The sequence below is a fragment of the Anomalospiza imberbis genome, chromosome 19 (genome assembly GCF_031753505.1).
Source record: "Anomalospiza imberbis isolate Cuckoo-Finch-1a 21T00152 chromosome 19, ASM3175350v1, whole genome shotgun sequence".
In the NCBI taxonomy this organism is placed as follows: Eukaryota; Metazoa; Chordata; class Aves; order Passeriformes; family Viduidae; genus Anomalospiza; species Anomalospiza imberbis.
Window position 1 is genome coordinate 1,203,455 of NC_089699.1, and position 22,206 is coordinate 1,225,660.

Genomic DNA, 22,206 nt, shown 5'->3' on the forward strand with positions numbered 1-22,206 from the left:
CATCACGTGACCGCCGCCATGTTGGGAAGGTCAACTCAAAAGTGCCCCGAACACTGCATTGCCCCTCCCAAAAAATGATCATCCCCCCAAAAAACCCGCACGGCAGAGAGCAATTTAGTCCAAGTGTTTATTATCTTTTCTCCCAAAAGGGCACAAACAAATCCAGCCGGACTCCAGCTCCCAGCCGGAGTCCTTCGGTTAGTCCACATGCGGTTACAACAGCTCTTCTACCAGTACCGTGACACGGAAACGTTAAAAGCCAAGAAAATAAAAAAATCCCTCGGGATTTTCCCCAAGGGGAGGGATGCTAGTCACAGGGAATGTGGAGAGGGGGAGTCAGGGGGATGTCCTGGCCCTGGGAGGGGCACACCCACTGCCCTGTGCGCACCCTTTGGGGTCTGGGTGCGTGGGGCAGGGGCTCCATCCCTGCTCCAGGGGAAAGGGGCCTTTCCTGGGGATCCCTGTGCCAAAGGGCAGCCCCAAAGGGCCAAGTTCAGCTCCTCACCCTGGAAATGCTGGATGAGCCTCCCAGGGTTGGCAGGTCCATGTTGTCCCGTCCCAGCAGCTCCTGTCCCTCTGCCAGGGGATGTGTGAGCACTCCAGGGCTGCGGGAGGAGGGGAGCCTGCCCCAGCCCACGCCTGCCCTGGGGAGCCAAAAAGAGCCTAAACCCACCCCAAAACCCGCTACAAACCCCCCCCTTTCTGGAACAGAGCCAGCACCTCCCAAATCCCGGGGGCAAAGCGAAGGGAAACCAGCAAGGCCAAAACATCCGCAATTCCTCATCCCGGGAACGCTGCGGCAGCGAGGGGCTCGGGAAGGGGCTGGGGTCTCTAGTGGTTAGAGCTGCTTTGCTCTGGGAGCCCCTGCCCACACTCAGGGCAGTGTGGCCCGGGCTTTGCGCTCCAGAACGTTCCGGGGACAGGAACAGGGACGGGAGGAGCCAGCGGAGACCCCTCTGCGCTCCGGGAGGCAGCGGGATGCCGAGGGGAGGGGGTGCTGGGGGGCTCCAGGCTCGTCCTCCAGCTCCGGCGTGTCTCCCAGCCCCTGCTCTCCCTCCAGGCTCTTTGGTTTCCCGGGCGGGATCTCCTCCTAGGCCGGGAAGTCGCCGCGGTGCCGGACGTGCTCATCGGTGACCGCCAGGTACGTGGCCCGCATGCTCGGGGAGTACTGGGGGGGCACACGGGGGTCAGCACCCCAAAAGGCCCCACGCGGCCCCGTGGGCTGTTCCCGTGCGGATTAATCCCAAATTAATCTGCCGGGTGGGCACAGGAAGGGTCGGACCCTGCTCTCAGCCCCTCTGAGGGCTGGGGGAGACAAGACACCCCCTTCCCCAAGCCAAAACCCTTCCAGCCCACCCAGCTCTGCTTTGTCCCTTCCCAGGTTCATCCACCTTCCCAAATTCATCCCAAATCTGCCTGTGGGGGTGTGTCTGTGGGATGCCAGCGAGCCCAAGCTTCCAGCCCCCGCCCAGGACCACATTCCTCCAGGATTTCCCAGCAGGGAGGATCATCCCGGGCAGGCATTAAGGAAGATTATTCCGAGTTTGTTATTCTGGACTCGGAAAGTCTTTCCTCAGGGATCTGAATCCTGGGTAAATCAGACTATTCAGGGCTGGGAGAAGCATTCCAATTAATCCCCCCACTCGTGTTCCCCCCCTGGGAGGAGGCTCTCGCCAGCTGCCAGGTCTGTGAGATGGGATCCAAGCTTCCACCTGATGGAAAAAATCATCCCTGGAGGAGAGTGACAGTATTCCTGCCACGGCAGCATTCCTGGAGCCACATCCTGCCTGGGAGGGCTTTCACTGCTGCAGGGATGGAGACAGGGACGAGCACCCCAACATGTGGCAGCTGAAAATCCTCCTGGCCCTTCGTCCCCCCTCCCTGGGCTCCCTGCAACCCAAAAGCCAAGCAGGAAAAGGGGATGGAGGGAGGCGTGGAAGGGTGAGGAGGAGGGGAGAACCTGGCCGCTGCCCCAGGATAAGGAGGGAGAAGGAAGGGGCTGAACTTACTCTTGATGGGCAACTTAGCTCCAAAATAATGGATGCAAAAAATTAAAAGAAATCACAAAAAAAAAAGAAAAGAAAAGAAAAAAAAGGAAAAAAAAAAGATAAGGAATAAAAAATGAAGCAGCAATACCAGACAGGGCAGGATTAATGAGCAGGGAAATGGGAATGTGAAGGAAGAGACTGCAAGGAGCATCCTCTGAGAGCCAGGACGGAGAGGAAGCACAGGGAAGGGAGGGAGGGGAGGCTTAATTTGCTGTCCCCCAGCGTGTGGCAGTGCCCCCTCCCCGTGGGTGGCCGGGAATTGCGTTTGGGCTGGGCAGGAGGGACCGGGCTCTCCCGTCCCTGTCCCACCCAGCAGATGCAGAGCGACCTCCCCGGGGTGTCACAAGGGTTTGGCCTCGGCCGCCCATCGTACCGTGGGGGGAGGAGAGCCCCTGCCGATGAGGGGCACGTTCTCGTAGCGGGGGTTCCCTCCAAAGAGCACGGCCTGGTTCCTGGGGGCACAGCGAGACCCCCGTCACCCCCGTCCCCAGCACGGCTCCCTGGCCGCGCCGCGCTGGGGGCTCGGGGGGGTCTCACATGTACTCGGAGACGGGGGCGTTGGACACGGTCTGTGCCGGGGGCTGCAGGCTGCTCTGGCTGCCCAGGCTGCTGCTGTAGCTGCAGAAGCTGCGCAGCTGCCCCCGGGGCGGGCGGTGCGTGGCGATGCGCCGCGCCTGAGGGTTGAACGGGTCCTCCTCGTCCATGTCGTCGTAGTCCCGCTCCCTGTGGGGACAAGGCGCTGGCACTCGCACCCCGTGTGCCAGAGTGGGGGGGTCTCTGTGCCCGGGGGGAGGGCAGGGGGCTCGGGGCACACGCACCGCCCGGCCAGCTGCTGCCAGGCGCGCGGGGCCGCGCAGATCACGGTGGAGAAGGCGGCGGCCGCCAGCAAGGAGAAGAGCCCGAGGTAGAGCAGCCCCTCCACGCCGTCGTAGCAGATCCCGATGAGGCCATCCAGGTAATCCTGGCGGGACAGGGGCAGGGCAGCGCTGGTGGCGCCGCAGGGGGACCCCAGAGCTGGTCCCCGGTCAGCCCCCCCTCACCTTGTGCAGCCCCCGGCAGTCCAGCAGGGCCGTCAGCTGGTGCAGGCTGGTCTCCGAGGAGTTGAGGAGCTGCTGGACCCCCAGCAGGTCTTTCTGTGGGAGAAGGGGGGTCAGGCAGCTCTGGGGAGCAGAGGGAGGGATGGGGATCCCTGCTCTCCCCTCCTGTACCTCAGCTGTGGGGAAGAGGGGCAGCGCATACTGGATGAGCCCCTGGATCTGGATCTGCATGGTGGTCAGCGAGCGCTGGAACACGGTGAGAGCCTGCAGGGGGGAGTGGGGAACAGTCACGGACCCCCCCAGCCCAAGGCAGCACCAAAGGGGGTGCCACCCCCCTGTACCTGCTGGAAGGGGCTGCTCAGGCTCTGGTCACAGTACAGGTAATAATGAACCACCTCTGCAGAGAGAATGGGAATGTCAGCAGGAGCATCCCGGGGCACAGGGAGCTGTGGGGGGACAGCGGCAGTGGGGGGCAGCAGACCCCCAGGGGGGTTTTGGGGTCCTGCCCGTGCTCGCCTCCACCTCACAGCCAGCCCTCACCTGCGCTGATCTCATCGTCCGTCTGGTTCATGATGAACTTGTCCGGGGCCACGCAGAAGTCGCTGGTGCCCTGTGGGGACACAGGGATGTCGCTGACGGCCGCAGCGCTCGGCACAGCCCCAGGCAGCCCTTCCCTCCCCTCCTGCCCCACTCACCACCGCGGCCGCCGTGTCCACGGCCATGGAGGCCCAGCTGAGGACCAGCATGAGCAGCCCGCAGCACAGCATCCTGCAGGGAGAGCGGGCAGCACGAGTGGGGAGCATGGCTGGGGGTCCCCGTGAGCCCCCCCGAGGCCGTGCCCAGGGTACTCACATGACCAGGAGGCAGCGGGAGTGCTTGGCCAGCCCCAGGCAGGCCAGCAGGCAGACGGTGAGGACGAGGATGAAGAAGAGCAGGTAAGCCAACCACCTGGGTGCAGAGGAAGGCTCTGTCACACATGGCCACCTCCCCAGCCCTGCCAGGACACCCCGGGACGCTGGTGCTCACCGGTAATACTCGACATAGGCCACCTGTCCCGACAGCTCGGTGAGGTCAGCGCTGACGCCCCGCCAGGCTGGCAGCCCCTGGAGCTGCAGGACAATGCTGCCAGCCAGCTGCTGGGTGAACTTGAGGGTCTGCACGTAATCTCCCCGCGAGGCCAGGAGCTCGTTCAGCCGTGCCAGGTGCTGCTCCAGCGCTCCCTGCATCTGCAGCGTGGTGCTGGCAACCTGCGGCCCCCAGGATGGTCAGTCCCCTGGGATGGTCATTCCCCCAGGATGGTCAGTGCCCCAGGATGGTCATTCCCCTGGGATGGTCATTCCCCTGGGGTGGTCATTCCTCCGGGATGGTCGTTCCCCTGGGATGGTCAGGCCCCTGGGGTAGTCATTCCCCCAGGATGGTCAGTGCCCCAGGATGGTCATTCCCCCAGGATGGTCAATACCCCGGGATGGTCATTCCTCTGGGATGCTCAGTACCCCGGGATCGTCATTCCCCCGGGATGGTCATTCCCCCAGGATGGTCAGTAAGCTTGGATGGTCAGTACCCTAGGATGGTCATTCCCCCGGGATGGTCAATGCCCTAGGATGGTCATTCCCCCGGGATGGTCAGTGCCCTAGGATGGTCATTCCCCCGGGATGGTCAGTGCCCTAGGATGGTCACTCCCCTGGGATGGTCACTCCCCTGGGATGGTCATTCCCCTGGGATGGTCACTCCCCTGGGATGGTCACTCCCCAGGATGGTCAGCACCCTGGGATGGTCAGCACCCACCAGCCTGGCAGAGCCATGTGCCCCATCCCAGGAACACTTTCTCCAGGAGAACAGCTCCACCCCAGCCCGCAGTGCCTTCAGAACAGCCCTGCCATGGCCCTGACCCGGCCCTGCCGGGCCACAAAGGTCCCATTCTGTGGGGTGACGTCACCCTCCCGTGCTCGGCCAGCACAGCCACGCCGGGGGCTTGGCCGGAGCAGCCGGATGTCCCTCCCTGGTGCTTCAACCAAACCCAGAACAGGGGATTGAGGCACCCTGGGGGCCTTGGCCCTACCAGGGAGTCGATGCCAGTGAGGGTCTGGTTGGCGTGGTCCAGGGCATAGAGCAGCTGGAAAACCCCGTCGTTGGTCTCGCTGTTCCCATAGAAGCCGATGCCAACGGCCGCACTGTGGGCAGAGAGGGGACCCTGATGAGAGGGGACGGACAGGCTCACCCTGTGACACTGGCCAGACAGGGGACACTCCCCTGCTTTTGGGGGACAGCCCACCAACGGCAGGGCAGAGACAAAGAGCAGGACAGGGACAGCACCATGATGGGAACCTACTCCAGAGCCAGCAGCCAGAGCTGCTCCGTGGGCATGGTGGCTTGGAAGCTCCTCCTGCCAAACCCCGAGAGATTGAGGGCGCAGGGGCTGGGCCTGGCAGATTAGGGGAATTTGCTGGAAGCGTCGTGGCTTCCATGAAACCTTCAGCTCCAGGCCCTGTGGTGAGCTCCCTGCAGCTGCTGCAGAGCTCCCCATGGAGCTGGGATGGAGCTCAGAGCTGGCTCTGAGGACAGAGGTGCCCATGGCCGTGTCCTGGCTGGGCACGTGCCCACATGTGGCCAGTGCACAATGGCTACCATTAGCCCTTGGACGGCCACCAACAGGCTGCTGGGGGGGTTCAAAGCTCCCGGGAGCTGCAGAGTGGCCCCCTGCCATGGCTGGAGGCCTGGGGGAGCTCGCTGAGCTCATTAGTGCCGTTTCCCTGTCTCCCTGTCTCCCTGCTCCCTGCGAGGCTCGCAGGCAGCCATCTCGCTCCGCCCCAGCACAGCTCCCTTTGTCTGGAGCGAGGGTCGTGGCCAGGCAGCCAAAGGAGCCCGTGGCCCGTTCTGTTCTCCCCCTGGCCAGCCATGCCAGGGGACACTCGGGATGGCTGCCCTGGGGGTCCTCCCAGCCACGACTGCCCTGAACCGAGGTGGGCTTGGAAAGCCCCCAGAGCGGTGCCGGGTTGAAGAAGCGTCCCCTTGTCTAATTGTTGTGGTTGCAATTAAGGTCGGGCACAGGGGACCTGCCAGCTGGGTCACACTGCCGCCCGCCATCTGCTCTGGGCTGGGATTAGAGACCGGCCACGCTCTCGCCCGGGATTAGCCGGGAAGGCGGCACAGCCGTGACGGGGACGGGGCCAGGGCTGGCCCGCAGCTGGTCCCTGGGGCTGCCCCAGCAGCTGCACGGGAGGAGGCAGGGATGGAGCACATTTATTGCACAGATCTAATTAAAGCGACTCGTGGCTGCAGCGCAGAGTCCCCTCGGTGATAGGGGGACAGCACCAGGTCCCTGTCCCCGTCCTCACCAGCAGATGAGCCCGGCAGTGACGGCCATCCAGGTGACACAACACGAGTGGGGCCGCTTGGTCTCGGGGTCCTGATGCCTCTTGCAGCAGCACAGGCAGATCAGGTACACGGTGAGGAAGAGGAGGTTGAGGCCGAGGCACACGGCGGCCACCAAGCCCAGGAAAAGCAGCGACTGGAAGGAGAGAGGGGACAATCAGCAGCTGAGCCTGTGACCCGCTCGTGTGGCCGGGATGCGGCCGCGTTCCGCGCCCCACGGGACTGTCACGTGGGGAAGAGGAAGAAGTGTCCCTGTCCCCGTCCCTGTCCCTGTCCCCATTCCCTCGCAGGGCCCCCAAGCCGCCGTGGCCGAGCCGGGGGTGCAGCCGCCCCTTGCTGGGACGTTGGGGCACCGGGACCGCGGCGCTGTCCCCCCTCCCCACGTAGGGGTCACGGCGGGCCGTGCCCCGGGATGCCCCGCGGCGGCTCCGGGAGCGCGGGGCAGGGGCTCAGGAGGACCGGAGGAAGCGGGAGGCCGGGAGGGGAGCGGCGGGGCCGGGGGTGCCGGTGCCGGCTGGCCCGGGGGGGGGGCCGGGCGATGAAAGGCGCTTTGTGCGCCGTGAGATCAGAGCTGGCGCCGGGCGCCGCCGGGGAGCGAGCGGCGCGGGGGGCGCGGGGCGAGCGGGACCCGGCGCGGGGAGGCCCGGGGGGCGCGGGGGTCCCGGGTCGGTACCTGCTGGTAGTCGGGGTCCTGCGGGCGGAAGGTGCTGGGCACGGGCTGCAGGCGCGGGCCGCGGTGCGGGAGCCCGTGCAGCCAGGCCGCCCACCAGGGCGCCAGGTAATCGGCGCGGGCGGGCCCCATGGCGGGCCGGGGTCGCCGCGCTGCCGGGCGGGGGGCGGCGGTGCCGCCACGCCGCGGGCTCTGCCCGCCCGCCCCGGACACGCCCCGGGAGCCACCCACCGGTACCGCCCGCCGGGCCCGCCCCGCGCCCCGCCCCGCCAGCGGCCGGCGAGCAGGAACAGCGCACGGCGACACCCGCGCACCGCGACACCGCACCCCAAAGCTCCTGCTGCAGGGGCACCTACAGCACCTGCCAGCCCTGCTGTCGAGGACACCACGCCGAGGACACGCTGGTGGCCCTGTGCGCCAGCCCCAGGTCCCGCAGGTCCCGTCCCCAGCTGTCACCCCAGGGCCACCAGGAACAATGGTGGCTCCAGGTGTGGCGACTCCCCGGTGCCCACAGGTAGCAGAACCGGCCCCCGCGCCCCTCTGCCGGGAGCAACACCGGCCCCAGGACCTCCAGAGTGGCTCCAGGGCCAGGAACAGCAAGTTGTGAAACACCAAACGTGACACCGGGAACAGTTTTTTATTTATTTTAACAAACACACAGAATCCAACAGGTACCCAGCTGATCCCGGCTCATTTCAGCTCCTTCACGGCCAGACCTGGGGAGGAGAGAGAGGACATGGACTTGGGGGGGCTCAGGCATGCAAGGGGTGCCTGGAGCCCTCCAGCCCCATGGGAACACCAAGCAGTGACCCAGGCAAGGCACCGGTGGTGACACCAGTTCCAGAGACCCTTCCACAGGGAGGGGGCTCCTCCATCCCAACCACCCAACACGAGACTCCCAGGATACCTGGGGGCAGGGACTGCTTCAGCTTCTCAGCCTTCTCCTTGTCGGTGATGACCAGCGTGTAGAGGTACCGGCTGCAGCGCACCTTGAACTTCACATTGTCCTTGTTCTTCTTGATCTTGACAGCTGTGGGGTGGAGGGGACAGCAGGGACACCCCAGTGTCATCCCTGGGAAGCCTAATCCACTGCCTGCCCCGTGCAGAAACCTCCAGCTCCATCCAGAGTGAGGATGGGGAGGAAAAAGCTCTGTGAGGGCTCTCCCAGTGCCCAACTCTCCCTTCTCGCAGGATCCCTGAGGGAATCCAAACAGGAGGGAGAAGTGGGAAAACTCTTCCCGTGTTGCTGAACAGTGAGACAAGGTTAAATTATCCTCAATTATCCTCATTTCGTGGTGGCAACAACAATCTCCCACTGAGGACGATGAATCAATCACCTGTGGTGGCAGAACTCCAGCACTCCCCATGGGATCACCCCACAGAGCAGGGGGATATTTGGGAATTACTGCCAGGGAGCTGCATGTGGGGTCTGGCCGAGGTGGGAATGCACAGCTGGGAACAGCATTCCCTGGGAAACCCCCCCTGGAGCCCCACAGGAGGGACCTCAGTCACCGAGCCACAGCCACACCACGGAGCACTGAGCCCTCGGCGTCCCCAAGGCAGGGAGCTTCCCAGTGTCCACAGGCGGAGCACCCCCCAGTCCCGCCCGCAGCACCCCCCAGTCCTGCCCGGAGCAGCCCCCAGTCCCACCCGGAGCAGCCCCATTTCCGCCCGGAGCACCCCCATTTCCGCCCAGAGCATCCCCCCAGTCCCGCCCGGAGCACCCCTCAGTCCTGCCCGGAGCATCCCCCCAGTCCTGCCCGGAGCACCCCTCAGTCCCGCCCGGAGCACCCCCAGTCCCGCCCGGAGCACCCCCCAGTCCTGCCCGGAGCATCCCCCCAGTCCTGCCCGGAGCACCCCCCCAGTCCTGCCCGGAGCACCCCTCAGTCCCACCCGGAGCATTCCCCAGTCCCGCCTGGAGCATCCCCTCAGTCCCGCCCGGAGCATCCCCTCAGTCCTGCCCGGAGCACCCCTCAGTCCTGCCCGGAGCACCCCTCAGTCCCGCCCGGAGCATCCCCCAGTCCCGCCCGGAGCACCCCTCAGTCCCGCCCGGAGCACCCCTCAGTCCCGCCCGGAGCACCCCTCAGTCCCGCCCGGAGCACCCCCAGTCCCGCCCGGAGCATCCCCCCAGTCCCGCCCGCAGCACCCCTCAGTCCCGCCCGGAGCACCCCTCGTCCCGCCCGGAGCACCCCCAGTCCTGCCCGGAGCACCCCCAGTCCTGCCCGGAGCATTTCCCAGTCCCGCCCGGAGCATCCCCCAGTCCGGCCCGGAGCACCCCACTCACACTTGGCGTCCTTCCGCCGCGCCGTCAGCAGGAAGTCCTTGATCTCCTCAATCTTGCGAGGCTGCGGAGCCAAACACAAACTCGTGCAATCAGGGAATGCTTCCCGCTGGAAGGGCCCCCAAAGCCCGCCCGGGTCCACCCGGTACCACGGGCAGGGCCAGCTCGCAGGCCCGGAGCTCGCTCCCCAGCCGCAGGGCCGCCCTCCTGCACCCCAGCGACCCCCAAAGCCACCCCTCCCTCCCTCCCTCCCTCCCTCCCTCCCTCCCTGCAGGGAGCCCCTCCCTCCCCTCCCTCCCCCTCGCAGCCTCACCATGGTCCCAGCCCGGCTTCGGCAGCTCCAACCTGCGGCATAAACGGGCCAAGATGGTGTCAGCGCAGCCCCCCGCCATCGCGCCCCCCGCCCGCCATCGGCTCTCCCCCGCGCCCCCTCCTCCCCTCCGGCCCGCCCCGGCGCCGCCCGGTGCCGCGAGGCCGCGGATGGCGGCGGATCCCCCCGGGCCTCCCCCCCTCCGGTTCCCCCCGGCCGCCATCGCTCACCCACAGCCGCTGCGAACAAACCGGAAATGAACGCGGCACTTCCGCATCCGGGGCTTTATTTCCTACGGCGCGGGCGGCGGACAAAAAGCCTCGGATGGCGGCGGCGGCAGCTGCGATGAGGCGGCGGCGGCTCAGCCCCGGTGCGGGCGGCAGCAGCAGCAGCAGCGGCTGCGGGGGGAATTTTGGGCACGTCCAGCCTCGCAGGGCCGGGCGCGGGGAGCGGGGCGGGCTGCTGGCAGCTGCCCGAGCCGCAGCGCCGCTCGGGGGACGATCGGTGCAAGGCTCCTCTCAGCCCCGCTCCGCGGAGCCCCGGGAGGCGCTGGCGCTCGGTAGCCCGGGCAGGGCTGCAATGGACCGCTTCTGCCACAAGAGCGAGCTTCGATCCCGCTGAAAGCCCCAGAGCCGCGCAAACCACCCCAAAACGCCGGGCAGAAGCCGTGGGGGTGGGTGGCGAGGAGCCAGAGCCCCATGCTGTCCCCGTCCCGTCCCGCCGGGCCCGGGCTGGGGCTGGGCCGGCTTCTGGGCTGTGGGGCGCTCCCAGGGGCCGCTGCACGGGGTCAGCACCCCCCGGTAGCTCCCACTATCACCGCAAGCCCATTTCCTGGGGTGAAACCCGCCGCTGCCAGCCCAGGGCTCCCACCCACGCGATGGGCTTGGGGCGGGACCCTTCTCCCTCGCCACCAAACGAGCTTTTTAATTGTTTGATTTACTTATCTCCTCTCTGATGGGCTGATCTACTCCGCTGCCTTTTAATTGCTCCCGAACTCGAGCGGTTTTTCATGTTTTAAGAAATGCTGAATGGTGTAATTAAAGCCCTGGCAGCGTAAATCAGCGGCGCGGGAGGACGACAGCCCCGAATTAAAGCTTTTGGCATAACAGTAAAACTAAAGCGGTGTGGAAAGCGCCCGTTCTGGCACCAGCCCTGAATGTTAACGCCGAGAGGGGCCGAGGCACCGTCCAGGCACCCCAAAATCCCCGGGATTTTGTGGGATCATGGAATGATTCGGGTTGGGAGGGACCTTAAGGCTCACCCTGTTCCACTCCCTGCCCCATCCCTGGCAGTGTCCGGGGGCTTGGACGTTTTGGAGCAGCCTGGGATAGTGGAAGGTGTGGAATGGGATGAGTTTAGGGTCTCTTCCCACCCAGACCATTCCGTGACTTCGTGATCCCTTCCTTTGTGTCAGTAATGGAGATGTGAAGCAACCCCTGGTCCCAGTGAGGGCCCTGAGGGCCACCAGCACTCTGAGCCACTGACCCTCTGGATGGCACATCCCTGAGGGCCACCAGCACTCTGAGCCACTGACCCTCTGGATGGCACATCCCTGAGGGCCACCAGCACTCTGAGCCACTGACCCTCTGGATGGCACATCCCTGAGGGCCACCAGCACTCTGAGCCACTGACCCTCTGGATGGCACATCCCTGAGGGCCACCAGCACTCTGAGCCACTGACCCTCTGGATGGCACATCCCTGAGTGCCACCAGCACTCTGAGCCACTGACCCTCTGGATGGCACATCCCTGAGGGCCACCAGCACTCTGAGCCACTGACCCTCTGGATGGCACATTCCGACCGGCTCCTTGTCCATCCACAGTCCCCGCATTGTGTCCCAAAACGCAGCTTGGCCTCACCGTGGGAGCAGGGGAAGGGGCTGCTGCCTGTCCCCCCTCCCCTGCACCACCGGGGCAGCGTCATTCCCACCCTCCCCAGGGAAAGGCATCGCTTTTCCTTTATTAATAATATTTGAAGCCGATTGGGTGCCTAAATCAACAAAAATAATTTATGAGAGTCGTTAGCTCCTCAAAGTCGGGCTCTTTTTACGACCGACTTTAAATTAAAAAAAAAAAAAAAATTAAAAAAATTAAAAAATCCCAACCCCAAACCCCACCACGTTGGGAATCCGCAGCTTTTCTAAGACATCAAATGCGTTTCCTGCCGCCTCCCCCACGGCCCGGCTCCGCCGCCGGAGGAAATTCAATTAACGGCCTTAATTCACCCTCCGACTGCCAGATTTAGATTAAAAATCCTTCGCCTTCTGCTCGGGAAGCGCCGTGAAAGGATCGGGGGGGGTCGAACCTCGTGGTTTGGGGGTGCCCTGAAGCCCCTTGCTGTGGGGTTTGTGAGGTCGGTGGGGACCCTCCCCCTTCCTCCTCCTCCTCTCCAGCAGCTCCAAAGACAGTCCTTGGAGCCACGTGGAGGAAAAGCGGGATTCCAAAGGCACCCCAAGGCATCCCATCGTTCCCAGCACCCCTCCCGGGAGCTGCGGGTGCCGCCTGTGCCCTTGGGGACCTCGGGGACCTGGTGGCACCATGTGGGACCTGGTGGCACCATGTGGGACCTGGTGGCACAGGCTCGGCTCCCTCCCCAGAGCCCTTGTGCTGCCCCATGTCCGGGTCTGTCCTTTGCCCCCCTTGGGGACCTCAGGGACCCCGGTGATGATATCACCTTATCAGTGGTGGCAGGGACCGATCATTAAAACCAGAACAAAAAACCGACGGGATTTTTTTTTTGGGTCACGGTTCTGCTCCATCCCTGGATCCCGGGGCGGGCAGAGCCGGAGGCTGGAGTGGGGAGGAAGCTCCAGCACCCATGGAGCTAATTATCCATAATTAGCCTGTCCTTAATGGGGCTGCAAACGAGGAGAGCCTCGGCAGAGCACCGGTGGGACAGTGAGGGGGGGTCCCTGTGGCAGCTCCGGTGGCCCCCACCCAGCGAGGTCACACGGAGAGCCAGGGCAAGGAGGGGAAGGCCAGGCTGGATCATGCCTTGGAGCACGCTGGGACAGTGGGAGGTGTCCCTGCCCACGGCAAAGGTGGAACTGGCTGGGCTTTAAGGTCCTTCCAAGACAAACCATTCCACGGATCTACAGCCACCCTCAGTTTCGGGGTCCCACAGCAGGCCTGAGCACAGGAGGTGTCCCTGTCCTCGGGAACGGGGACATCCCAGCGGGGGTGAGCCCCTGTTTGGGCCCAGAGGAGCCAGGGGGAAACATGAGTGTCTGAGACATGGCTGGGGCGTGGCAGATGGAGCTGTGCAACCCGGAGCCTGGCAGAATCCCAGGATCAGGTTGGAAAAAGACCTCCAGGAGTGAATCCAAGCTGTGCCCCATCCCCACCTTGTCCCCAGCCCTGAGCTCTGAGTGCCACCTCCAGCCCTTCCTTGGGCACCTCCAGGGATGGGCACTCCAAACCTCCCTGGGCAGCTCCTTCCAGGAAGGAATTCCCCGTGAATTCTTCCCAACACGTGTCTCCAGCTGTGCACACAGAGCAGCATGACCCCACACCGTTCCCAGGATGGTGGCACCGTGCTGGCACCTCTGTCACTGTCACCTGGGTTGTTCTTCCAGCCCCATGTTCCTCAGAACAGCGGGGAGGAGGAGGTGGGGGCTGGCAGAGCGAGCAGGAGACACGACAGGACACGTTCACTGGAGATTCAGGGCACAAACTGCAGCAGGAATTGATTTCTCCCTGAGTTTAGCAGAATTTCTCCCCCTGGTGCAGAGGAGAAAGGTGGATTGCCCTCTCTGCTGTGTGCTGGGAGCATTTATCACTAGCAGGGACAGGAATCTCTCTGTTCCCCTCTTTTTTCCCCTTTCACTCTCATTTTCATGCGTGCTCCAGTGCTGTGTCCAGTTCTGGCCCCTCAGTTTGGGAAGGACGTTGAGATGCTTGAGTGTGTCCAGAGGAGGCAACGAGGCTGGAGAGGGGCTGGGAACACAAGCCCTGTGAGGAACGTTTGAAGGAGCTGGGGTTGTTCAGCCTGGAGAAGAGGAGGCTCAGAGGTGACCTCATTGCTCTCCACAACTCCCTGAAGGGAGGCTGTAGACAGGTGGGGTCGGTCTCTTCCACCGGGCAGCACTGACAGAACAAGAGGACACAGCCTCCAGCTACATCAGGGAAGGTACAGGTTGGATATTAGGAAAAAAATTTCACCGAAAGAATAATAAAGCACTGGAATTGACTTCCCAGGGAGGTGGTGGAGTCACCATCTCTGGATGTGTTTAAAAAAGACTGGACATGGCACTCGGTGCTGTAGTCCGGTTGAGGTGTTAGGGCACAGGTTGGACTTGATGATCTTAGAGGTCTCTTCCAACCTCATCATTCTGTGATTCTGTGATTCTGTGATTCTGTGATTCTGTGATTCTGTGCTCAGATCTCGGTGTGGAGCCAATCAATCGGCTCCTGGGCCAGCTCCCCGGGCCCATCCATCAGCCCAGCTCGCCCCGAGCAGCCGCAGCTGCACGGGCAATTTGGGGCCCAAACCAGCCCGTTTGGAAGCTCGGTGGCGTTTTCCTGTCCCTTCCCCCTTTGTTCCGTGTTTGTGGAGGACAAAGGCTGAGGGGCAAAGGGGGCAGAGCTGAATCCCAAGAAACAAAGCGCCTGTTTTCATGGAAATGCCCTGGAAATGAGGCAACAAATTTGGGGAAGGGAGAGCACAGGCTGGGGGGAAGTTGAGTTCGGTGTTGGGCCGTGGAGTGTCGTGGCCAGAACAGGGAGAAGAAGGATAAACTGGGCTGGAAGTTTTCCTGCAGGCATCGGGCACTGTTGGAAGCTCTGGGATACAGAGATATTTTTTAATTAGGGATGGGCTGGGCCGGATCCTGCCTGGGCAGAGCATCCAGACGGGAGCCAGGAGCAGCATCTGGATGGGGAGCGGCCCCTGCTTTGCCTCCAATTGTTTTGGGGGCTGTGAGAAGCTGGAGCCGGGGGTGGCACCCCAGTGTCCCCCCTGTCCCCCTCAGAGGGGATCTGCTCTGCCTGGGGGCACAGGCCGGCTTGTGAGGTGCTGTGTGTCCCTCACATGTCCCCCCGATGTCCCCAAACCCACCGGGGGTCACCAATAGTGACCCAGCCGATGACACCTGACTCATCCAGGACCTGATGGGATGCAGGGAGACCCCGACCCACCACGGGGCTGCCATGGGTGGGCAGTGCCAGGTGGGCACAGACCAGGGCCCGATGGGTGCTGGCACCACGGGACACAGAGCGGGAGTGTGTGACACGGATGGGTGACACCTGTGGTGGCACTGCCGGGCGAGGACAGAGCAGCTCCCTGTCACCCCTCTCGGCTCCAGCCGAATTTGGTCTCATCCTGCAGAGGAAGATTATGGTAATTTTCCTCCCCCCTTACGCATAATTTTCCGACCGGGCTGCAGCAGCGGCGGTGGGAGAGGCTGGGTGAGGGGAATGTCATCTGCGATTCCATTATCTCCTCCTGCCTCCCTGCTTTCTTGTTCCTTGTGAAACCTTCATCAAAACCTGTCGATCTAATTAGGACAATTACAGCGCACGGACAGCTGAAACCCGCCCAGAGCCGCAGCGGCGAGAGGGGGCACCAGGGCTTGGGGGCGGGTTTTGAGGGTTTTTTGGGATTACTTTGGCTCTGCAGGAGGATGGATGGGATGGGGGGAGGCTCCCAGCCCCACGTGCTGCTTCCCGGAGTTGCTTTTGGGGTGCACGACCCCAGGAGTGACCTCATGGCTGTATCCTGCCAGGGGACACGGAGCGTGCTGGTGACGCCGCTGGCTGTCCCGAGCTGCAGGGGTCTCAGCGCCTGGCTGGGGGCAGCGGCCACCCCTGCCCGTGGCACACGCTGTCCCCCATCCCCGGGGGTGCCTCTCGGCGAGGGGACCCCGTGTGCCGCGGCTCCCGGATCCTCATTGGTATTCCGCGGGCGCGCCGCGGCAGCTGGCGGGATGGCAGCGCAGTGACAGCGGTGACAGGTAACGCCAGCCACGGCGACGGCGGCAGCCGGCGGGTTGGCAGCCAGGCCGCAGCCCCGCCGGGCTCCGGACACGTCTCCAGGCCGGGATGTGCCGGGGAGGACTGCGAGGGCCCCGGGGTGGGTGGGAGCTGCTCCAGGGGTGCCCACCCCGGGCTGCTGGGGATGCTCCAGCAGCCACGGGCACAGCGAGGACAGAGCTCTGCTGGCATCCACATCCGTGTCCCCACGGTGGAATAAGGCACGGGAGGATGGGGAGAGCGCCGGTGGTGGCTGTCCCAGGATCCAGGCCCCTGAGCTGTGCCGTGGGCGCAGCCATGGCACCCTGGGGATGCTCCACGGGGACAGCGGCAGCGAGGGCACGGCTCCACCGGGATCCAGATCCGTGTCCCCGCGCTGGGATGTGCCACTGGAGGACAGCGACGGCCCCCGGGGATGCGCCAGGCCCCTGAGCTCGGCTGTGGGCGCAGCGATGCTCAGCCCGCGGCGCTTGGGATGCTCCCAGCAGGGAATTGGGGAGCAGCCCCTCGTGCCACACCAAGACGGGGACAAAAAGCCGGGTGGGGACGTTCAGTGACCCTGCACCCATCCCGGGGGGGCGGAGGGGGAGGGACACGGCGGGCAGAGCCGGCTGCACGGGCAATTAAGGAAAGTGCCAATTGTCAGCGCCGGTGATTAACGCTGCTCCAAATCCGCATGAATATTAACGGCCGACACGGCCCAGGCTCCCGCGCCATGAATTCTGGATGAATCTTAAGATAAATCGTTTGGATAACTTAGCGGCAGCTGTACTCCCTCGCCACCCACTGCCTCCCAAAATCAGCTCACGTCAGGCGAGAGGAGCCAGCACGGGCCGGGAATCGCTGCTCGGGGCTGGGGTGTTGGGATCCGAGGGGAGATCGGCGTGCCCAGGGCTCCTCAGAGGCGAGGGCAGAGGCTGCGCGGCTCTGGCGCCTTCCCAGGAGCTGGTGACAAATCCTGTGACTTGCCACACTGGTGCTGTCCTTGCGGGGAGATATTTGCTTTGCCTCGGGGGCTCCTTCCCGGAGGGATGCCATTTGTCACCGGCGTTATGGATGCAGCGCGTCCCCTCTCCTGACACCGCCTGCCCATTAGCAGGAGCACATCCCGCTCCTCCAGCCCTGCCTCGAGCATCTCCAGGCACGGGTGCGGAGATCCATCTTTCCGGCGGGGACCTGCCACGGCCGCGGCCCCGCCGGCCCCGCTCCCATTGGCATTCAGCCGCCGCGGGCTCCCGGTCCGAGCGCAGCGGAGCCGCCGCCGCCGCGTCCTCGGGGGCCGCGGCCTTGATTGCATCCTTGGGCTTCCATAAATCAGCCCGGGGAGCCCGGCGGTGCGAGGGGGGAATGGCAATGGCACAGGCGGGGGACGAGCACAGCCGTGTCCCTGGGGTGGGACACAGGGACCAGCATCACCCTGTCACTGGGGTGGGACACAGGGACACTTCTGTCACTGAGGTGGGACCCAGGGACCCTTCTGTCACTGGGGTGGGACACAGGGACCCTTCTGTCACTGGGGTGGGACACAGGGACACTTCTGTCACTGGGGTGGGACACAGGGACCCTTCTGTCACTCAGGTGTGACACTGGGACCAGCATCACGCTGTCGCTGGGATGGGATGCACGCTGGCATGCCAGGAGCTTTCCCAGGAGAAGAGCAGCTTCTCCCACCCAGCACCTACAGCCCAAGGCACCTTTGTGTCCAGGGATGGTGCTGGAGCTGGGACCAGCCCCGATGCCCTCTGGATCCCCAGGTTTGAGCAGCTTCAAGAGTTTTCCCTTGGGAGGGATCTGCTGCCTTTCCCTCCTCCTCCTCCTCCCCCCTCCCATCCATGGCTCTGCAGAATCCTGTCACAGCCCCTGCGTGACCTGCCGTGGCACCGTGCCCGTGGAAAGCTGCAAACCCGACCCTCAGCTGCCAAAACACCGTCAGAAAAATCAGGGAATCAGGTGCAAATGGCAAGAGGAGATTAACGGGAGAGGAGCGATTGAATCAGGGGCCATTAACAGATTAAATCATTACACGGAGTCAGATCAGCACACAAATAATATGAATAATAAACGTGGCTCTGGGGCAGCAGCTCCTGCTTCCCGTTTATCTCATCCAGAAGGCGAGGGCTGGTGACTGCCACCACCCACGTGGTGCAGGGACAGAGGACACTCGGAAGAGCTCTGGGGTTGGGGACAATGACACCAGATGTGCCAGTGTGACCCTGCCCCTTTCTGCCGGTCCCTTTTGGGGCCCACCAGCATCCTGCCCACCCCAATGAGGTCTTGCAGCCCCCACAGCCCCAGCAGCCCTGCAGGGACCACCCTAAGCCCCTCTCCTCATCCAGCCTTTCCTTCTCCTCCAAATCTCCTTCCCAGCTGTATTTCCTTCCCTCTGGAGAAGGGGAGCAGCCACGTCCCTGCTCTGCTCCAAAAGGTTCAAAGGCAGGGCAGACACATCAATAAAAGGCTCCAAACAATGGGAAAATGTCTTTTCTCCCCAACTTCATTTCATTCCCATCACCAAAAACCCCGAGGAATTGGAAACAAAGCCTGAGCAGCCTCTGCATGGGCACGGGGAGGGGGTCGAGCCCTCCCTGGGCTGCCACAGGGTTAATTCACATCTCGGCACCGTCACATTTATTCTGCTGGCGAATCTTTTCTTCCCTAAATTCCTGCTTGCCCAGGAAGGCTGGAGAAAGTCTGAGCTGCTGCGACAACACCTGGGAACAAGTATTATTATGTGGTGTGACAAGGTTTGATGAATTCCTGTGTGCCTGGGGGAAGGGACTAAGTAGGTGAATGAAGTGCGAATATTCTCCGTGACAATCAATAGCCTCGATTGAGCCGTCTCGGCAGATGTGACATTTGGATTTCACTTCCTCGGACGGACTAACTGGATTTATGTCCTCGGGAAGTGGGAACAGCAGGGAGTGAAAGGCTGCAAGTGGCTGGCACGGCGGCGTGGGCACAGGGTTGAGGTGGGGTGGTGGGTTTGGGGTCGTTGGTTGGGGTTATGGAGATGGGGTGGTGGATTTGGGGTGATGGATTTGGGGTCATTGGTTGGGGTTATGGAGATGGGGTGGTGGATTTGGGGTGATGGATTTGGGGTCATTGGTTGGGGTGATGGATTGAGGAAGATGGGTTTGGGGTGATGGATTTGGGGTCATTGGTTGGGGTGATGGATTTGGGGTGATGGATTTGGGGTGATGGATTGGGGATATGGATTTGGGGTGATGGATTTGGGGTCATTGGTTGAGGTGATGGATTTGGGGTCATTGGTTGGGGTGATGGATTTGGGGTGATGGATTTGGGATGATGGGTTTGGGGTTATGGAGCTGGGATGATGGGCTGGGATGAATGACTGGGGTCATGGGTCAGGGTTATGGAGCTGGGGTGACGGATCTGGGGTGACGTGTTTGGGGGGGCAATAGGTTGGGATAATGGTTTGGAGTGATGGTTTGGGGTGCTGGAGCTGATGTCACAGACCTTGGAGGGAGGCATTTTCCACCGTGAGGGGAGTGCCCGGGCCACACTGTGGAGTTTCAGCTGCTGAAAGGAAAGAGTAACCTGGAGCTGGGGCACCCCACAACCACAGCCTGCGCTGGTGGGAGCCATTTGCCACCAGATCCCACCCTACCACCCCCGTGGATCCCCCCAGGACCCCTGGCTGTCATCCCCTCAGTGCCACCCACCCCATCCCAGCCCCCCACATCCCCACACCCGCCGTGGCTCCGGGATTCCCGTCACATCCCGCAGCCCCGGAGCTGCTGCCTCATGCCCGGCACGGCCATTTGTTTGTGCTGGTTTCAGGCAGACTGATGGTTTTAATGGCACATAATCATTTTTCAGGAGTCATTTGATGCCACTAATCATGGCTGTGATCCGGCACGCCGGGATGTGTAATGACAACGCTGAACAGGAAAAATGGCACTCGGATCCTCCGCTCTTCCCGCTCTAATCTATATTTTACCACATCTTTCTACCTAATGATACTTATAACTGTTAATAAATGACTACTTAGGCACTTCCTTCTTTTTTTTTTTTTTTTTTTTTTTTTTTTTTGTGGCAGTGGGCAATAAAATAATTCTGGGTTAAACTATCAGAATGGGAAAAGGAAGTGAGGGGTCAAGTGTTTGCCTGGTCATTGGAAGAAGCTCACGTGGTGGGAAGTTCAGAGCGGTTTTTGCTGCTCAGAACTTTATGGCCTCTGGGTTAAAATAGCAACTGTTAATTAAAAAAAAAAGGTAAAAGAAACAATTTTAAAATGAAATTTCCTCACTGCAGGAAGAGGATCCTCCTGGCACGGTGCCCAACATCTTCAGGATGAATTATCGTGCCATTCCTCACACTCCAACTCATTTCATTGCAAAATTAAAGAGAATCTGGCAATTAAAAAAATAAGGAAGAAATTCTTAACATGTTGTCTTCCCTGAGCTGCTAAAAGCCAGGGATCACAGACAGGGAATGAACTTGAATGGAGCATTGAGAGTGCCCTTCCCTTCCCTTCCCTTCCCTTCCCTTCCCTTCCCTTCCCTTCCCTTCCCTTCCCTTCCCTTCCCTTCCCTTCCCTTCCCTTCCCTTCCCTTCCCTTCCCTTCCCTTCCCTTCCCTTCCCTTCCCTTCCCTTCCCTTCCCTTCCCTTCCCTTCCCTTTTTTATTCCTCTTTTTCTTTTTCCTCTTTTCCCTCTTTTCCCCCCCATCCTTTTCCTCTCTTTTCTCCTTCCTTTTCCTCTTTCTTTCCCCTCCTCTTCCTCTCTTTTTCCCTCTCTCCCTCCTCGGAAGCAGCAAATCACTTTGATGGTGGCAGGAGCGAGGTCCTTTGCCGCTGCATGGAGTCACCCCTGTATCCGTCATCCTTAATGAATTCCAATGTAACGACTCATGGATTCCTCCCTCATTATTCACAGCCCCCAATACTCAGGGGAAGGATTCCCGGGGTGAGGATTCCCCGGGTGAGGATTCCTCACCTGGATGCTCAGGGGGATCCCAGGCACAGGTACCTGCACATCCCAGGGATCCCACAGCCGAAACTCTGGCGTGTCCCAGGATTGTGCCAGGATTGTCCCAGGGTTGTCCCAGGATTGTGCCAGAATTATGCTAGGATTGTGTCAGGGTTGTGCCAGGATTGTGTCAGGATTGTGCCAGAATTGTATCAGGATTGTGGCAGGATTGTACCAAGATTATGCCGGGATTGTGTCAGGATTTTGTCAGGATTGTCCCAGGGTTGTGCCAGGATTGTGTCAGATTTGTATCAGGATTGTGCCAGGGTTGTGCCAGGATTGTACCAGGACTGTGTCAGGGTTGTGCCAGGATTATGCCAGGATTGTGTCAGGATTGTACCAGGATTGTACCAGGATTATGCCAGGATTGTGCCAGAATTGTGCCAGGATTGTCCCAGGATTGTCCCAGGGTTGTGCCAGGGTTGTGCCATGATTGTGCCAGGATTGTGTCAGGATTGTCCCAGAGTTGTGCCAGGATTGTCCCAAAGTTATGCCAGGATTGTCCCAGGATTGTGTCAGGATTGTCCCAGAATTGTGCCAGGATTGTCCCAGGATTGTGTCAGGATTGTCCCAGAATTGTGCCAGGATTGTCCCAGGATTGTGCCAGGGTTGTGCCAGGATTGTGCCAGGATTGTCCCAGGATTGTGCCAGGATTGTGCCAGGATTGTCCCAGAATTGTGCCAGGGCTGTGCCAGGGTTGTGCCAGGATTGTGTCAGGGTTGTCCCAGAATTGTGCCAGGGCTGTGCCAGGGTTGTGCCAGGATTGTCCCAGGATTGTCCCAGAATTGTGCCAGGGCTGTGCCAGGGTTGTGCCAGGATTGTCCCAGGAATGTCCCCGGAGCCCGGGGCTGGCAGCTGGCCCGGCCTCAGCACCTCCCGGCTGTCAGCTCAGGAACATCCCCATGGATCCGGGGGATTGGGGCTGTGTGGCCACCTCGGTGCCCGGCTGGGCTCTCGGCCATCACGTCGGGCTCGCCACCTGCTCGGCGCTGCAAACACGTGGGGACAAAGCAAGTGTCACTCGTGCTCGTCCTCCATTAAACCATTAACTGGTTTAACGTCCCTTGAAGAGCTGGCATGTGGCTCTGTGTCCCCCTGCACCCCATCCTTCCCCTGTGCCCTTTGGGGACGTGTCGCCGTCCCCACTGCTGGCAGCATTGGGGCTCTGTTGGAAAACACATTTTAATTATTTAAAAAGAAGGCACGGAATATTTTCAGCTCTTTTCTGGGGGATTTTTTTTTGTGTTATTTTAAAAAAGCTTTTTTTGTAGCAGGTTTCTCTTCCCTGGGAAGGTGGCAAGAGGTGTCCCCGCCAGGGGGATGGGGACAGGGACATGTAGGACCCCATCAGTGACCAGAGACAAGGAGGTTGGAGGGTGGCAGTAACTCCAGCCCTAATAAATCACAGTGACACCATTACATGGGGCCACGTCACATCTCAGCAGCCAGCTAATTAAAAACTGGAATAAAACAGGGCAAGAAAATAACTTCATTTGGGTGTCTCTGCATTGCTCATCTGGGGACAGTTC

General features: G+C 61.8%; 2 protein-coding genes across 5 annotated transcripts; both read right to left on the minus strand.

Annotated features, from left to right (window-relative positions):
- Positions 1 to 987: 987 nt before the first annotated feature.
- Positions 988 to 7,353, minus strand: TTYH2 (tweety family member 2). Of its 4 annotated transcripts, none has more exons than XM_068209942.1 (15): positions 7,131 to 7,353; positions 6,421 to 6,593; positions 5,145 to 5,256; positions 4,112 to 4,332; positions 3,938 to 4,033; positions 3,781 to 3,853; positions 3,626 to 3,695; positions 3,427 to 3,482; positions 3,257 to 3,349; positions 3,089 to 3,181; positions 2,867 to 3,009; positions 2,586 to 2,771; positions 2,422 to 2,500; positions 2,010 to 2,027; positions 988 to 1,168 (listed from the first exon to the last, which is right to left on the minus strand). In XM_068209942.1, exons 1-15 carry the CDS (start codon positions 7,257 to 7,259, stop codon positions 1,091 to 1,093), a joined length of 1,620 nt encoding a protein of 539 aa, XP_068066043.1. In that variant the 5' UTR covers positions 7,260 to 7,353; the 3' UTR covers positions 988 to 1,090. The 4 variants fall into 4 exon arrangements, with proteins under 4 accessions (XP_068066043.1, XP_068066044.1, XP_068066045.1 ...); XM_068209944.1 differs by having other exon boundaries at positions 1,009 to 1,168; positions 2,010 to 2,022; XM_068209943.1 differs by lacking the exon at positions 2,010 to 2,027 and having other exon boundaries at positions 990 to 1,168; positions 7,131 to 7,352.
- A 392-nt stretch (positions 7,354 to 7,745) lies between these two features.
- On the minus strand, positions 7,746 to 9,808 carry RPL38 (ribosomal protein L38). Its single transcript, XM_068209780.1, has 4 exons — positions 9,722 to 9,808; positions 9,412 to 9,472; positions 8,035 to 8,157; positions 7,746 to 7,843 (listed from the first exon to the last, which is right to left on the minus strand). The coding sequence occupies exons 1-4, from the start codon at positions 9,722 to 9,724 to the stop codon at positions 7,818 to 7,820; spliced, it is 213 nt and encodes a 70-aa protein (XP_068065881.1). The 5' UTR covers positions 9,725 to 9,808; the 3' UTR covers positions 7,746 to 7,817.
- Positions 9,809 to 22,206: the final 12,398 nt, after the last annotated feature.